This window comes from Oreochromis niloticus, linkage group LG22, assembly GCF_001858045.2.
Source record: "Oreochromis niloticus isolate F11D_XX linkage group LG22, O_niloticus_UMD_NMBU, whole genome shotgun sequence".
NCBI lineage: Eukaryota > Metazoa > Chordata > Actinopteri > Cichliformes > Cichlidae > Oreochromis > Oreochromis niloticus.
In genome coordinates, this window is record NC_031985.2 from 32,786,048 (window position 1) to 32,803,626 (window position 17,579).

The window sequence follows — 17,579 nt, forward strand, 5'->3', positions numbered from 1 at the left end:
GTTCTGTTTGCGGAGCATACATTTTTAGTATTACTCAATCACAATTATTTAATTGTGAAGAGCTAAAATCGTGTTCAAGATTCAAATTCAATAAACTGTGCAGCCCTAGCGCATAGCTGAATTCCTTTTTACTGAACATTTAGCTTTAATTTATTCGCCGTTACATTTTTATTGTCACTGAAACTCCCTTTGTTAGTTATTTTATTTTGATTAATGTTGTTGTACAGCCTTATGTAGTTTATAAATACTTAAAATTATCTGAAGATTAAAGAGAAAAAAAAAAAAATCCCATTCCAATCCTAAATCCACACATCCTCAGATCCATTCAGACAAATGCATTTTAATAGTGTTTGTGTTTAGCAGATGGTCTACAGATTCAGTTAACTTAAGGTATACACAAAGCTGTGTTAAAATTACAGCAGGTTAAAAGCAAGTTAATAACAGGGCAGGCAGAATAAATGATGTTAACTGTAAATTAGCAGTCATCGGGTTAGGTGAGAAAAGCTTTGAGGAGGTAGTCTGCACACAAAGTAAGCAGCTTTCTTGAGCAAGCAAAGCTTAGCAGTGTTTGGGCTGTCGATCAGTAGAGATATTCTCACTCAGTTACAACTCACACACAGAAAACAGTCATCAAGGCCACTGCTTGACAGCACGGTTACAGAGCGATGTGCTCACCTGCTCTGTGACGTTTCCCTGCATCTAGTGGCTGGGAGATACTCTGTTTGCGCCCCATCATCTTCCCCGCTGTGCCTCCAGGGTAGTGGAATATGACAGAGGCTGAGCATAAACCCTCCAGTGCAGCTGCAGACAAAAAACAAAGCAGTCTATTGCTCCTGTTTTCTTATTCAAAAACATCTGAAGATCACTCAGATCAGTTTGCACTGATGATCATTTGCTTCAAAGTTTTGAGATCTGCCTGAATTACTGGGCACTCACTCCATGTAAGATGAGCAAAGGCCACAGTATTTACTCTTGTCAACAACTGTAGTATTAAGTCTGCTTCCTCCCAAACTTACCACCTAGCCAGAGGAAGTCATTAACTCCCCTGAGCAGCTCCACAGCCATGTGGTAGTGGACCAGCGCGTCCTGCAGCATGCCTGCCTGGAGACACAAGTCCCCAACGTGCTTCCTCATCCGTCCCTGGCATCGTTTCTTATAATGCCTGAGGGGAAACGAGTAGAAAGAGGAAGAAAAAAAACGTCTTGAGACAACAGCAGGGTGGATCAAGTGTGTCAGTTCAATCCGGAATAAATGTTTAGATTTTTGGCAATTGATTTGTTTGAAAACAAAAACACTTATGCTGTTGTAATTTCCTATGTCAGCAGAGGGTGGGGAGTCTTCTACAATGAGGATATATTAGGAGGGAGAGCAAAAACAAAAGAGCGCAACAAGACAAGGACAGAGTATGAGCTGTCCTACCACCCCTTAGCCTTTAGCCTTGCACAAGAACACACAGGAGGTAACAACTTTACCAGGAGACACAGGGAACTTAGCTGCCTTGCGCAAGACATTTGAGACGTCTGAAAAACAGGAGGTCGTATGAAAACAATATAAGGGATCAGCAGGTGATCAAGGGCTCAGGGTAAAGTGAATTCATGGGCAGAATTCTCTTAGGAGTGTCATCTAGAAGCAGGGATATAAAAATCTACAGGAACAGCTATTCTGGGAGAACTGTGTCACACATTTGGGCAGTTTAAAAATTCATACAAATGCTCAGCAGGCTGCTTCTGAACAGTTTTTTCTCTGATAATTATTTCTGGTAGGAAACTAGACTGCTTAGTAATAAAAAAAAAAAACATATCAAACTAGATCTGCAGTTATGGAAACTTTCATCTGATTCGTGTCTAAGGAGCTGCTGTGCCAGGCTGGAATGTAGCACATGATCTCATGAATAAAGAGATGAGATCTGATCTGTGCCATTCAGCCAGACAGATCACAAAACAGCACCTTCTTATTCCCAAATGCTCTCTAAAGCTGGGATGAACTTCAGCAGCAATGACATGTAAAGCTTAGGAGACCAAACTATCAGCTCCTCCTTCATCATGTTTCAGTATTAAAAGCGCCTTTTTCTAAAATGAAAAACTAGGGGATAAGATTTAAAATAACTATTTGGTATAAAAAAAAATGAATATTCTGTATTATATTTCAGATTTTAAGCCTGAGAAACAAAGAAATCTTGTTTATAATACATATTATCACTTATGACATAAACAATAGTTAAAAATCAGTGATGAACTGTCATAAATGTCATAGTGTTTGCAGATACAGGGACACCGGTCAATACTGCTGATATCAGCCGTGACCAATATTCAGCTAATGGTTTTCACACATACACACTCACACGCAAATGTACAATATTCACATAAAATTACTACCCTGGTATTTACCATCTAAAAAGGCATTTATAAAACCACAAAGTACACACACTAAATACCAATAAAGAAATAGACTTTTTCATTTTTTTTTAATTTATATATTAAATTTGAGTTTTTGCTTTCTATTCAGTTAGTTTGCAAGGTGGGTTTACCTGTTTCAGTTTAGATTTTTGGATTGATAATGTTTCGTATTAGTTTAGTTTTTGTTAGTTTTCGCCTTTGTAATCATTACAATGTGAAGTTCTTTCTTGTTGTTGTTTATCTTGGCACGGCATAGGTTTCAGAGGTCTACAAGAGGTATTACAATAAAAACAGCACTTTTGTGAAGGCAGTTCACTCACACACATGTAGACATCCCAAATCTCAGTAAGCAAATGCACCAAAGTCCCATCAGTCAGGTTATGTTGACAAATTTTACCAAACTGACAAAAATAAAAAATAAAAAAAATAAATCCTCCATGTTTCTAGTTCGTTTTCTCAGCTCCCTGCTGTCTGACATACCCTCCCAGAAGCAATAAAAGGGAGTTTGTGGCACAGACATCCTGGGAGAAAGAACAGGCAGAGGTAAATCTATTTGTGGATCACAAGCAGATTTGAGTTTAGTATTGGTTCAGTGTGACATGCTTTCCATATTCCAGTATGTTCCAAACATGTTCCAGTATTTGCTTATCAATTAAATCTGATCATCAGTTATACTTACATATAGTTCTGTACATTACCATTACTTTTTATAATAATATAAAGTAACGATATATTTAATCATTTAGGATATGGAAATGGTAGATTGTTCTTACCTCCTCTTTATCACTTGTTTTTAAAAATCATGAAACTGATGAAACACTTCAGCTACTGATGTAAAATATTCAGTTTGCTGCTATGCTGATAGCAGTAAACATGGATGATGCTGGATTAGTTTATTTGTTTTTGCATCACAAGAAAATACTGTTTTTAAGACTGTGCTGAGCAATTTCTATCGAGTCACTCTCTTAAGATGCTGATAGCAGCCAGTGGTTTAATTAATTTTGCACAATGTAAAGAGATACAGCTGCAAATGATGAAACAATCTTAAGGTGAGTGATCATTCAATTCATCTAAAAATACAAGCACATTGTATAAACTTTGAGACAACACGCAGCAGGTATCATTCTGCCATTTCTGAAAAATTTCCAAGCATTTCACCAGAAAGAATTCTGTACTTCATCATAATTACAAGAAAAGGGCATTAATCAGCACACTTTGAAATAATTGTAAATGTAACTTTGAGAGTCTTTTAATGAGGCCAAAATCAGCAACATAATTGAAGGATGTGTCAAAGTACAATTGAAATAAAGTTTCCCATTATGAATTTTAATACTCTTAAATTTAATAGGTTTTAATTGGATCTTTTGTTAAAAAGGTTTTGCCATTTTCACTGTAATTAGGATCAAACTACACAGGTCTTGCAAATAAAGTCTCATCTATGTTTCATCACCCCAACACAACAAGGACTTTTTTTTTCTCATTTAGTTTCATTCATTATTGATTTTATATCTATGAATTTCATGGATACATAAACACTGAGGCTACCCTACTGGTTAAACTTGTACAGTCTAGTGCAATCGATATGACCCATGAATTCAGACTTCAATAGTTTGAATCCTACGTTTGTTTTTAATGCTTTGCCCATCCCATTTGTAAGTATGAAGATGGCTGATTGTTAAATAAGAATGTTTTTTGGAAAGCCTAAAAACAAAAAATGATCTCATTGATAAATAAATAGTTTTAATCACATCTGTGTCCACCGTCAGAAGTTTGTATGAGCAACTGGACTGGATTAGATATATTTATATACTGGGCTTGAGACATTATATTTATAAAATGTATTAAATCAACCTATGCCTGTGTTTCAACTTTATCGATGAACCTGAACTAGCTACTCTCCAGACTTCAGACTTTAACACTTCAAACAAAGAGCTCTAAATTGTAATGTCTAGAGTTATGCCTGTACAGAATATGTGGTTTACACTAAGTGGTGTAATTTATTATCAGTGAAGTACTCCGGTTCCAACCAAAAACAAAAACAGGATTTTTGGAAAAAAGTAAACAGTTTTTCTAGTAAATATTCAAGTTTTTTGGAACCAACATGGAATTGGTGGAAATGCTCACCTGGAGGCTTCAAAATAAGAGATCGCAAACCACCTGGAGATGTCACAACAGCTATGTACACTTTTTATACCGTCTATGGTTCTACTTTTAACATTTCCAAGGAAAAACACCACCTAGGTTACTTTTGTGCTTACATTTGACTTCTCATGGGTCACAACTCTTGCACTACAACGTTGCTGCTGTTGCCACTAAAGTCATACTTTGAATGAGGTAGTCTGTCATCAATAACAGTAACTCATTAGAAGAGAAGGATGGAAAATGCCCTCCACTTTGTTTACACACAGAGGCAGGAGGACGGGTATAATGGCAGCAATTAGGATTTCTTGTAAATGGAAAAAATACATGGTTATTGAACTTCTCTTAGAATCAACTGTGAAAGCAGAATTAATCTGTGTGTAACTGGTGAAATTAACAAAAATGTTGCACTGCTAATTAGTACTTCTGTACAGTGCTAAAGAAATACCACTTTGTGGGGTGTAATGAGCCTAGACTCCCTTTCACAGTATGTAATTCAGGATTCAGGTTTTTTTCCTGGTGGAAGAAAGAACTATCTTGCTTTTAAAGACTATTTATTCAAACTGCTCTTACTTTAATTCTGATTATTCAGTTATTCATAGCCAATAATGTCAACTAAGCCAGCAGCCCCCAACCTTTTTTGCACCACGGACCGATTTAATGTCAGACAATATTTTCACAGACCGGTCTTTAAGGTGTCACGGATAAATACAACAAAATAGAATGACACTAAATAATAATAAATGCGAATTCACTGTGTAGTTGTGTAACTTTATTAGCAGCGTCCTCCTGAAAATGTGCGAACAATATTGAGAGTAAAGTCCTCCTCTCTGCCCCTTAATGCTCTCTGGTCGCTATGGTAACGCATAAATATTTCTTTCAAAATAAGACACACAACTACAAAGACCCAGGAAAACCGAGTTAGTGATAAAAACCCTGAAAACCATAAATTTCACACCAGAGCCTCAACTCTCACGGCCCGGTACCAAACAACTCACGAACTGGTACCGGTCCATGGCCCGGAGGTTGGGGACCACTGAACTAAATCATTTCCACCCAGTTGGTTTATAGACTGAACAATGTGGAGGAGTGATGAGTTTGGTTTGGAGTCATCATCAAATGAACAGTAGCAGTATTCTTTAGGGCAAAGCTAAAGCTGATGGGATAGATGTGGATTAACTAATGAGTCTAATGTCTCACCTTTTTGCACCCAATAATAAACTCACAGGACAGTATGAAAGAAAAAAAAAAAGAAGAAAGACAAATAAAGCAAGGTAAACAAACAAACAAACATGAACACAGCAAAAATCAAAAGACAGATTTTTGACAGGAGAATTTCTGACCAGGTGAGGCTGACATGTTAGAAGCAACCTGCCACAGACAACACCACTGACCTGCAAAATAATGTGACTGCGATGACAGAACGACTCACCTGCTGTCCGTGTCTAAACCCACAAAGTCCTTCTTCTCAAAGGGCACGCAGAGCAGGGGGATCTTGTCACCGGATTTATCTGTAGCGCGGTCAAGCCGCTTGGACTCCAGGACAATATATATGGACTCCACAAAGTCCTCCACTCTCTTCTCCACATCAGAGCACTCTTCAAAGCTGGGATAGAAGGCCACGTCCGTGCGCTGCTGCTCGGTAATTTCCCCACTCAGCCCAAATACCAGTAACCGTGAGTCGTACAGCGTGGCGCTGTACACCTCCTTCTGGCCGTGGAAGCGCTCGGCCGTCTGGGGCCACTCCTTGGACGTGGCGCATGTGGTGATGGAGATGAGGCCCACCACTTTGCGGTGTGTCTGGAAGTCACCCCACTCGTTGTTTTCAGGCAGGTAGTGGTGGCGGTAGCGGATGAGGAGGCGCTGGGATTCCCTGATGATCACCTGGCTCACGCTGGCAATGCGCTTGTAGATCTTGAAGAACTGGTCCTCGGGAACGATGCCAACCGGCTGGACCACCACAAGTACTGTCTGGTGGTCCTCAGCACACTGCATGTAGTCTGGGACGCATTTAAAAGAGATTATCTTAATTCAATTTACAGTGGCAACAACGACCATTCAAAAGATTTCATGCACTTTGGAGCTATCAATCCTCTACCAAAGTGGAGGTATGTTTCCAGTGCAGTATTTTCTGTATTAACTGTGCACCACTCTGACTCGTGGTTCTGATCATGGTACACAACAGTGAACATAAGACAACAATTAAAATTCTACAACTGTGCAAAACATCATGACGCACACACACACACACACACAAAATAAACTGAAACATTAACTATTTCTATCACTAATAGCTGCACATTTCCAATATTACAATACTGAACAGCAATTTGGGAAATGCTAGCAAAAAAGATGGGAGGTCACTACATTAAAGAAGATGAGGGAAAAAAGAGAGCCGAGATGCCACAAAATAGTTTGTGATGAGAGAAGCTGCTGCTGGAAGATTTTTTATGTTAAAAAGAAAAAAAAGAGAGACATGTACAGGGCTGCTCCACACACAGCAACAGGAAATCAGGTGAGTATTATTCAAGGTGTGACACAAAGTTTGGGAGAACAAGTAAAACTGGAGTATGTTTCACAGTTGTCCTTCATGCTGAAATAATAAAATAAAACTATCAAGATACAGCAAAAGGTTTTTTGTACCACAAACTGGCACAACAGTTTTTAAAGAAAGAAACCAGTGTTGCTAAGCCAGCAAAGACACTAAAAGTCTAAAAGACACCAAAAGACAACTAAAGGATTCATTGGCTTTAAGTGCAATATAGAATTACCTTTAAAATCCTTCATAAACTTGTCAAGTTCAAAAGTTCACAAAGCTCTCAGTTGTTTTAGCCTCCCCAGTACAGTTACTGTGATCCTCCTCTTTGGGACAAGCTGCCTGCTGACCTGAGATCAATTACATGTGTGCAAACATTTAAAAATACTCAAAACTGTTCTGTTCACAAAGAATTGCACTCAATAGCCGTGCATGTGTGTGTGTGTGTGTCTGTGTATAGTACCTTTTGTGTATTTTATCTTCTTTGTGAAGCAAATTGAGTTTATGTATAATGAAATTTGCTATATAAATAAAATAGCCAATTGTCTATATTGCAGATGATGACAGAATTATTTCCATGGTTAAGAAAAACAAATTCAGACGATCTAAACGAGTTAAGAACGATCTGGAGTAGGTATGAGTCTCCCTTCATGAATGGAAATAGAGAGAATTTACAAGAAGCACTTAGACTTAGGAAGGCCATAGTTTGACAGCAACTTCCAAAACTGTGTTCCTGTCCAACAAACTATGAACCTATACGTATACATCTGCAGGTGAAGAAAAATGTGTGGTGCTTTGTTTTGGTTTTGTAATTTGATTTCTGACAGTAAAAATATGTAGTTACAAAAAAAATAGACAGCCATACCTCTTAAAGTGATAAACTAAAGGATGTCTTTTATTAATTAAACTGTAATACCAATCTATGCAGTTTATTAATAGATAGTCTCATACAGATCGTGAGCAGGTTTTTAAAAGGTTTCTCACGAAAGCCGTTTTATCACTGGTTAGGAGAACAACACAAATCTGCTGAGTTTAAATGAGAAAGTCCTGCTTAGTGTCTCTGCCGTGTAAAGCGACTCCTCCATAGCACAAAACGATGACAATAAGGATGCACTTCTGCCGAAAAGCAATGTTAACACCTGCTAACACCTGTGATAGAAACAAACACCAAGCAGTTGGAGCTAACATGTGTCAGCTGACACAATCAGCAGGAAACGAGTGAGGAAAACAAGATATCCGATAAAACAGAAGTCCCGGTTTAATGAGCTTTTCATAAGCTAATATGTCTCTATAAGTTTATGACCCCCGTTCAACTACATTCTGTCAAAACACTGTTTTCAGCTAGCTTAGCTTAGCTAGCTAATCTATGATTGTGTTGGTTACAACGGTCATACAAAAACAGCACTGAGTAATGTGCATATAAGCTTAGTCAAATTAATCTTCTTTTACAGAAGTGCAGTTAATAAATTTCAAATAACGAATATTCACGTTACCTTAGCAGCTACCTGTCAAATGTTTGAGGTTACTTCTTTGGCTCAGTACTTAGCGATAACAAATGAACAGCGAAACTTCCGGTGTCGATTTTCAAAATAAACCCTCTAGCTGTTCTTAAGGAAATACGAAAATCAGTTATTAATTAATTAGTCTCTTATTAGTTCATAATTATTTTTATATAGTAGATCTTTTGCCACATAACTAGTTTACTGTAACGTGATAGTTTACAATAAATTAACTAGTTTCCAAGTTTCAGATTCTGAGAAGTTGAACAATACAGAAATGTGAGCCGCAATGAAGATACGAAGAAATCATACTCTGAATTTTTATAATTAATAACCACTCCCAATGCCAATATGGATAATGTTCATGTCATGCTAGCACTTTACAATGTGACCTTGTGGGTCAGTTTATTGAGTCTGTTGGCATCCGCGACCCTCAACGTGCTGCCCCAGCATGCAACAGCATAGAGGATGGCAATGGCCACAACAAACTGATAAAAAATCCTGAGCATTGTCTGATAGATGTTGAAAGACCTCATCCGCCTCAGAAAACAGAAACGACTCTGGCTCTTCCTGTAAATGTCAGTGGCGTTTTTAACCCAGTCCAGTTTATTATCAGCGTGAACTCTGGGGTATTTATAGTCCTCCACAATGTCCACATCAAGCCCCTGGATTGAAACAGGGGTCACAGGTTTCCTGGTCCTCCTAAAAGCTTCAGTTTTTTGGCCTTTTAGCAAATGAGCCATTGCACTCAAGCGATATCATACTACATACTAACTTAAATGTGCATTTTAATGTTACCAATTTCTCCTTCTTCCTCTTCTCCTCCCTTTAGGAGTGGCTTCTAGTCTCACCCTATCTGTACATAGACCTTCTTTGCTGTCTTCCTCTTTTCTTTCCCTCCTGTCAGCTACATCCTTCTTCCTTTTTCTGCACGTCCAAACCATTTTAGCTTTACTCCTCTCCAAATTCCTCTACCTGAACCGTCCCTTTAATAAACTCATTTCTCATCCTGCGTCTCCCAATGGAAATCTTAACATCTGCCACCTCACCTCCATTCTATTAGTGCCACTGTCTCCAAACCATAAATCATAGGTCACAGTCTTGTAAACCTTCTCACTCATCCCTGTCACTTGTCTTAGCTCTGCCTGCACTCTTCACCTTTCTTATGCGTTGTCCATTTCTTTGAGAATTACCCAAATGCAGCTGGTTATGCATTCAAACCGAGAATAAGAAACTAAGAGTGTCAAGCATGGAAGATGCCTAAAAATTAATATAGCACTGATCTGCAAATTAAAATAACCTCCGTCCACATCACTGTAAAATTTCTAATTCAAACAGAGAACACGTATAGGCATGTGTATAAAAATAGTCCAGACAGGTCGATTCAACTCCATTTTATTTATTCATTTTTTAACCCATAAATCACTTTTCACAATCTTCTTGGAAGACAACAGCATTTTATTCCCTATTTTCTTCTTTTTTTTGGCCAAGGGGAATTGGTCCAAAAGCAAAGCAGGCGCTCAGAGAGAGAGACGTGGAATGTCTGAACCATGATTCATAGTGATTATACGTCAATAACAGGCAAACATCCACAACCATCAACTTACAAAACAGTGCACAAACATTGTGTGTGAAGGCCGTCATCGCCGGTGATCCCAAACCGTAACAATACGAGTATGACAGCGAGGGGGACTGATGGGTGCTACGAGTGAGACAGGGAAACTGGGCTGTTATCAGTTAAACAGGAAAAAGAAAAAAAAAAGAAGAAATGGAATGATCAATATAAGTAAACTAATGATAATTAGCGGAATAACATGAATGCTTTAAAAGCACAGATAAGTGAAGCCTTCATTTCTCCCATGTGGTGAGTGTTCCCTAAGGCTGGTAAGACTAATTCAGGTCGGTACAAACACGTCTGCTTGCACCTTTACATCTGTGTGCAGAATGAGGCAGGGTTTCAGTGCATAGTCACATTACTGCATCTTCATGCCAGGTTATTCAGATGAAACTGTAACATGAAATAAACGGTGGAATGAGAAGATACGCGGTTGAAAGCCAGATCACTCAGATCTTTTGTTTTGTTTTTTTAAACTCTCTTCTAACTTCTTTTGCATCTGCCCTCAGTGCCAGAAATTAAGCTTTCAAGTTCAACAGGAACACTACGGAAAAATGTAGAAGATGGCAGGTAAGTGCTAACACTGCAGTGAGCATCCACCAGCTAAAGTGTATTACAGATATACATTGGCACTAAATGCAACATAAAGAAATCTGTTCATCCCACTCTGTTGGATGCAAAATGTAAGCAGCTGCTTACTGAAATGTATGACCACTGACTTTTTTTTTTAAGGAGTAAACCAGTTTTTAGTAAGTTTGGCCCATTGGAGATGCATCATAAATATATATGTAATACTTTGGTGTGATTCAGTTAAGATATCCACCTTTTTTTAATTGTTGTTTTTTCGCCAGAATCCAAAAACATTGCTTTTTTTAATGCAGTGTGCAGGTTTACCTTTATGTTGTCCACAGTGTTTTATTTTTCTTGCTTTAGGGAGTAAAATGTAATTCTACGGAATAATACTGCAGTAAAGCCACGATGTTAGCCTAGCTCAACAATTAAAAACATTATTTGTACAATTTGAAAATTCTGCCTACAGACATACCTTTGGTCGTTTGAAAAACAGACACTGTGAATGACGTGATGCAGATTAATACTCCGTTTACTTAATATTAATGTAAACAATTACAATTACAATTTACTTTTGATGTGGGATTCAAGCTTTGTTTATCTCCTCTGTTTGCATCATAGACTGTATCAAAGATGGACGTAGCTTCTTGGTGTTGAAATTGAATCAGGCTTTGAAGAGCTTTAATCCTGAATGTATGAAAAAGCCCTTGTAAACACATAACTGATGAGTTTATGGATTCAGTCACTCAGTTTAGGTCAGATTAGAAATAAAAATTAGGGTCTTATACATTTTGTAATTGTAGAGATTCTACAGGATTATCTAGGATACGGTCACTGGCTAACGACATCTTGTCTCAAAACACCAAGATTGCGGTGTGAGAAACCTTTTAAAAACCTGACTATCTATTAACTTCATAAGAGACTTTCACAAACCACAGCAGCTATGTCCACCAATTCTACTGCCTTTGGTTTACACTGTGCTGATGGACAGTGTCATACACAATCCTGCCAACAGACATTAGTGGCAGTAGAGTGCCATTTGCAGACAGGCAAAAAACAAGCCTACAAGCTAGCAACCATGTATGTAAACAATGGACCATTTAAAATGTTATCAATAGTTGTCTTTGTATAAGTCGTTGCATTAGACTTACAGAAGTTTGGGGTACAGAAAACTCGACGGTAGCTTTAACGCACTGCACACAAGCTAATTATTTTAATATTTTTTTAATACTGTGAAGAACACGCACTTGATTTCTGGTGGCACTGTTCCTTTAAGTAGGTCAGCTCCCATCCTGCATAAGGAGACCAATTGGACCAAAATTCTCAAAAACCAGCTTCACCTAAAATCTGTCTTTTAGCTGCTCTAATTCTGAATTAATTGGATTTAGGGACTTAACAGTCCTTGCTACTTAGGAGTACATTTGCATCCACATGAAGTGCAAACAGTGTGCTGTAATGTCCAACATGGGAACCTGAAGGCTACAGAATAAGACGCCAAAGTAGTTAAGACTGATGGGTGATGGTGTGCTTGGTCTGCCTGCCAGATCAGGAAGATTCTGGGTTAAATGTTGTCATCCAGTGGATTAGTTTAATCTCCGGCGATCAGTTGGCCACGGCCAAGATTAGTCGACCTAATTACCGCATATTCAGACAGCCCATTGATTCCTAATGGACCAGGAGCACTAACACTAGCCTGTCAGATGGAGAAAATCAGATCTGAGAGGAATCAAATGGAGAGAAAAAAAGGATATAAAAAGAGAGTAAGAGTGATTTCAAGCATAATGGTGCATTACGGGGAATGTGTCTTTGCTGATTAGTAGTATTCATGATATTTGGCATTTTTCATTATGGCATTGAAAGTGGGTGGTCACTGCTAGTGGTGCAGAGTGAGAGAGAGAGAGAGAGAGAGACAGAGAGACTGGACAACAGGGCTCTGATAGGACACAGGGCGGGTGGGGAAATGGGGTTAAGGTACTCCGTCATCCTCACGCCAGTTTCAGAAACTGTTCCACTGTATCCGCTTCCACTGCCTCGGAAAACATTTCATAGTTCTGTTGAGAGGAAGAAAATGCCAACAGTGTTAATAAGTAAACAAAACAACAAACCAGCAGCAGCACAATCCCACAACTGCTGGAAGTCACGCAGCACTCTGATAAATCAAAAGCAGAGCTGTCACTGACATTTGAATACTAGTTTCCATAATAAAAGCATCATTCAATATTCCAAAAACACGACTTTCATACCGACACCTGCCCCACATGAGCCTCGTGTAAATGTATTGTTCACTTTGTACAACTTGACCACCGTTAAGGAAAACAACTGTTTCAGTGTTTTCAGCGTCGTGTTATTGGTGAGAATATGTGAGTGTGTGTCTGTACGCCTGCATCCTGACGTGGTATTTGCAGAGTTGTGAGGATGACAATGAACGTCAGAACACAAGACAATTTGTTGAAATTTATTCAAAAGTTTTTATATTTTAAATGCATCGTTTATTACTTGTTATTAAGTAACAGACTTCTTGTATTGTCTCCACCGTGTTCCTTTTTATCCTCTATAGTTATTGTTGGATCCATTTACGTTATGTTGAGAATTAATGAGGGCTTTCTGCTGAAGTTTTGAAAATCAAACTTCCCCCTAACGTGGCCATTAAAGGTGACTGAGTTTGCAGGTCCTTTTGCAGAGAGTGGGAGGTGCTGTCAGCACAGAGGCAACATCAGATTCTGAATGTAACCAAGAAATATCTAAAATAGAAATACAGAGATTTTGAAACCACTGCTGCAGCACCAACGCAGGCATCTTTTTATGCTAATTCAGTTTTGCACACACATATCCTTGGCGTATAATGATTAACCAGTTTAATACTGGCTCAACTTAATAGAGAAGCAGTGACTGTGGAATTTTGATATCAAATTTTCAAGAGAGAAAAATTAAAAATTAAAGCATTTAGCAATTTGACAGCGACGGCTAACCAACTAGTGACAGATGCGTTAACTATTTAATGATGTATTGATTATTGATGTACTGAAAATATGAGGGACACAAAGCATTTAACAACCACGTGATTAAATCATCCTGCAGGTGGAGTTTACTTTGAAAAGTGTTCACACATGTTCAGTTGTTACAGGCAGCTTACAGGGCTTTGAGAGTGAAGCGTCAGGATGCTGGATTAGATTTGAGATTTCAGTTTCAAAAACATGGTTTCACATTTTTTAACTTGTGACAAACAATAACTGTGTTGACAGCACCAGCACTTCACTGTATGAATAAGCAAAGATGCTCTGTGTGTGTGTGTGTGTGTGTGTGTGTGTGTGTGTGTGTGTGTGCTTTCCTTACCCCACAGTACTCGTGTTCGTTGAAAAGCTGGGGAGGGACTGCCGTCGGGTCCCCCACTTTGCTCCTCATTTCATCACGGAGCTCCCCGCCCACAGAGATGTCGATGAGCTCGTACTGGATGCTTTTGCTTTCAAGGATTCGTATCACTTCTGCCTGTTGAGACTTCACCTACCGTTAAAAAAAGCCCCCCAAAAAGGCCAAAACAAGGGTTTTAGGATCTTAATCAACCCAAATACAATTAACAGGAAGCAGACAACTCATTTATCTGTGTTTAATTTGCAGACGGTGACGTGTGACACCACAGTGTTAAATCTGCTGTTCACCAACTACATTTCCAAGAGCTTAGGAGAGCAAAATCATGATAGCTGTCAAGCTGATAAGTGTTTTAGTCAGTGTGTGATAAAACAAGAGGCAATGAAGGCCAAACTTCTCTGAAGGACTGTTCAAATACACCTGGTAATACTATTTTCCCTAAGGGGAAAAAAACAAGACCTTTTTTTCTTCTTCTTCTTTTTTTTAAAAGGCACAACACTGTAATAGAAAAGAATATGACTTAAGTCGTTTTTGAGGCTTTACCAGTAAAAAGCTGCAGCTTTATGTTGCATATGTTACACAAATGTGATGATTAATAGATGTAGCAGACAGTCTGCTATCTTTGTGGGTGACTGAGGAAGTGTGTGTGTGTGTGTGTGTGTGTGTGTGTGGGGGGGGGGGGGGGGGGGGGGGGGGGGATGTGACCACACCTAAAAACAGCACTAACTGGCAACACACAGACAGCACAGTCTCGCTTCCTTAAACTAAAGAAAGGGGAATTGCTTGTATTTGTTCCATAAAATTTTAGGAAGCACCTCTGAATTATGAGAAGTTTCATGTGTGCTGCAGCTGACTGGAAACATTGACATAATAATGTAGGTCTGAGCTACCGAGGTGATTCTAGAAATGTTTTGTACACTTATGCCATTGCAGTTTAATTATAATAAGATGTTTTGAGGAATTGCATTAGACTAAATATAAAAAAGCAAAAGTGAAACATACACAAGTATTAAATAACTACAATGTTGCATCATCTTTTTTTTTTAATAAGTTAGGTTAAAAAATGCTACAGTGACGGGTGTAGCACACCGCAGCAACCACGAAGGTAGCTAGAAGCAATGCAGCACATGCAAGAGTTAAAAATGAACGCCTGTCACAACCTTCTCACTGTGCGATTTCCTCACAGCTAATAGATACCAGATGTTTCTCCCACTCCACTGTAACAAGCTAATTCTTTTAAAAAAGTCCTGCAAAATTATTGTTTAAAAAAAAGGGTTGTACAATGTCAGTTTGTACACTTCTGCAGATAGTCTGGACATTACCGTGTCCCATTTAGTCCTCCTTGATATATTCTGTGGAAAATTATGAACCAAACTCTATTACAAAATCCAATAATTTGCTGTACTGACCATATAAACAAATACACACATGACAACATAAAGTGGTTTGATGCATTAAACGTTAGACTTTCTACTAGTTACTTCGGCTTACATATGAAATACCAGCTAGCTCTTATTTAAAGAGCATTTGTATTGTATTACCGATTCCCTACGGGCTAACTGTCGATGTAGAATAACTGGAACAAGAAGATAGAGGATTGGGTGTGCCGCTTAAGAAAATCAAAATTCCTTCGAAACATGTGCCGTACAGTAAATCAGATTCATGCTGACGTATTAGATACACTTTGTTTATATCAGGCCTTAGCGTTATGGTTTACATTAGCGAGAATCAGCAGCTGCCAGATTTTTAAATGTAGTTTGGTGCGCTTCTCTCCGTACAGGAAACGGATACTTGTGTTCGCTACAATGAACCACTCCTCATGCACCACAATAACACTATGAGAATTTCGCTGATTAGAATAAGTAAGCGCTTTAAGGAGAATTATACGCAAAAACCTGCTAGCTAAGCCGCTTCATAAAAACACCTTTCTCCCACTAAGGCAAGGGAAGCTAGGTGGAATAATGAAACATGCTTTGTCTTTACGGGTCGTTTAAGTTTAAATTTAATTCCCAATGATAACTTTAATGATTATTGAGCTTTCACACTAATAACGCTGACGTTTCAATAATGCAATAAAGGGGCAGTGAGTTAGGCATAGGCCCGCTGCACTGTTAGTCAGGAGGAAGCTTACTACTGATAGGGTGCTGGGTGTGTCTGTTGGACTGTTAGCTGCTGCCACCGGAGCTAAAAGCATAAATATAACAGTACATGTTCTCAATTATGGCTGCTTGACTCACCGTCCTCGAGGCAGTAACAGTGGTATAGTACAGTTTGATTCCCATAGCTGCAGATCCTTCCACTCTCCCTTTGTGTATCTGCTTGCAAGTAGCTTTCTCCCGCTGGTATCAAGGTAGCTGTTAAACCTGGAAGGATGTCCGGGGAGGTCCGCTTTTCAAAATAAAAGACATTTCGACTTCAAGTAAAACATAGTCAAATGTGAATTAAAAAGTGGGAAACACATTTAAGACAAATTTATGGTAACCTATTTGCCTATGAAGTACATGAAGAATGTATATGTGGACTCTGAAATCACAAATTGAAGCATTCTAGAAACAGTGGCATGACGAACCTTTATTAAAACATGTAAAAGATCCACGTTTTGGGGTGTCCCTGAATACAATAGTAACAGAAACAGACTAACTAGTAGTTTTTAATGCTTGATCAGAGAAAAAGCAGTCTGGAGGCATCAACAGCCCTTGTTTGACTGAAAAAATGGTTAGGTAGGTTAATCAGTGATTAATAATAATAATAATAATAATAATAATGATAATAATAAAGGTATTAGTTACATTATTTTTTGTTTCAGACATCTGCTCTGACAATCATTGACAGCTCTTTTGACATGTTTAATGTTGAGAACACAGACAGGAAATGGTTTGTTATACTTGGGCAGACTTGATCCTACTCTTCCTCTATCCTGTGGTCTGCTGTGCATAGTTTAAAGAGACAGTACATGACTTTGTTCATATTTCAGTGAGACATTAACTGCTGTCAGCCCTACATATAGGGTTATATATTTAATTCACCCTAGGCTGCTACCTTCTTTCACTCAGTCTTACACACCTCCTTCTTGTACCCTTTCCCCTTCTTCATCTCATTTTCTTAATTTTTTCCTCTTAAGACCCTGTCTTTCTTAATTTTTCTCTTACATTTCATCCACCTTTTGCAGAATTCCCAGAAAAAGTAAAGGCAGTTTAATACTTGCTTCCAGCATGAGGATACAGATCATAGCAATCAGAGAGCCGAATGGTACTGGATTTTGGAAAAAGAGGATGGAAATGATTGTGGTGAACACATATTTCGAGAAGGAGGAAGAACAAAGGGTGACAAAAAGGAGTGTAGGAAGGTGCACAAAGGTAGGCTATATCTTATACAGAAGTTGCAATCTGAAAGAGTTAAGAGACTGCAAGGTATCATCAGAGGAAAATGTAGCCAGGATGCATTGCTTGTTATTCTTT

General features: G+C 38.5%; 2 protein-coding genes across 3 annotated transcripts in view; both read right to left on the reverse strand.

Annotated features, from left to right (window-relative positions):
* Nucleotides 1–6,538, reverse strand: part of trappc9 (trafficking protein particle complex subunit 9) — a 224,892-nt gene extending 218,354 nt beyond the window's left edge. For both annotated transcript variants that reach the window (XM_025902130.1, XM_025902129.1), the window contains exons 1-3: nt 5,968–6,538; nt 1,017–1,162; nt 676–801 (exon numbers count right to left, since the gene is read on the reverse strand). In XM_025902130.1, the coding sequence (XP_025757915.1) occupies nt 676–801; nt 1,017–1,162; nt 5,968–6,530 (835 nt within the window). In that variant the 5' untranslated portion in view covers nt 6,531–6,538. The remainder of the gene's footprint in view (nt 1–675; nt 802–1,016; nt 1,163–5,967) is intronic.
* Nucleotides 6,539–9,949: 3,411 nt separating this feature from the next.
* Nucleotides 9,950–16,508, reverse strand: sh3bgrl3 (SH3 domain binding glutamate-rich protein like 3). Its single transcript, XM_003443754.5, has 3 exons — nt 16,359–16,508; nt 14,089–14,256; nt 9,950–12,806 (listed from the first exon to the last, which is right to left on the reverse strand). The coding sequence occupies exons 1-3, from the start codon at nt 16,401–16,403 to the stop codon at nt 12,741–12,743; spliced, it is 279 nt and encodes a 92-aa protein (XP_003443802.1). The 5' UTR covers nt 16,404–16,508; the 3' UTR covers nt 9,950–12,740.
* Between the last annotated feature and the right edge of the window lie 1,071 nt (nt 16,509–17,579).

Bases quoted from the DNA above. Each gene is read 5' to 3' on its own strand.
- sh3bgrl3 (XM_003443754.5), bottom strand. From the start codon at position 16,403: ATGGGAATCAAACTGTACTATACCACTGTTACTGCCTCGAGGACG. The intron at 14,257-16,358 runs GTGAGTCAAGCA...TTTTAACGGTAG, and splicing joins CTGTTACTGCCTCGAGGACG to GTGAAGTCTCAACAGGCAGA. The intron at 12,807-14,088 runs GTAAGGAAAGCA...TCCTCTCAACAG, and splicing joins ACGAACACGAGTACTGTGGG to AACTATGAAATGTTTTCCGA.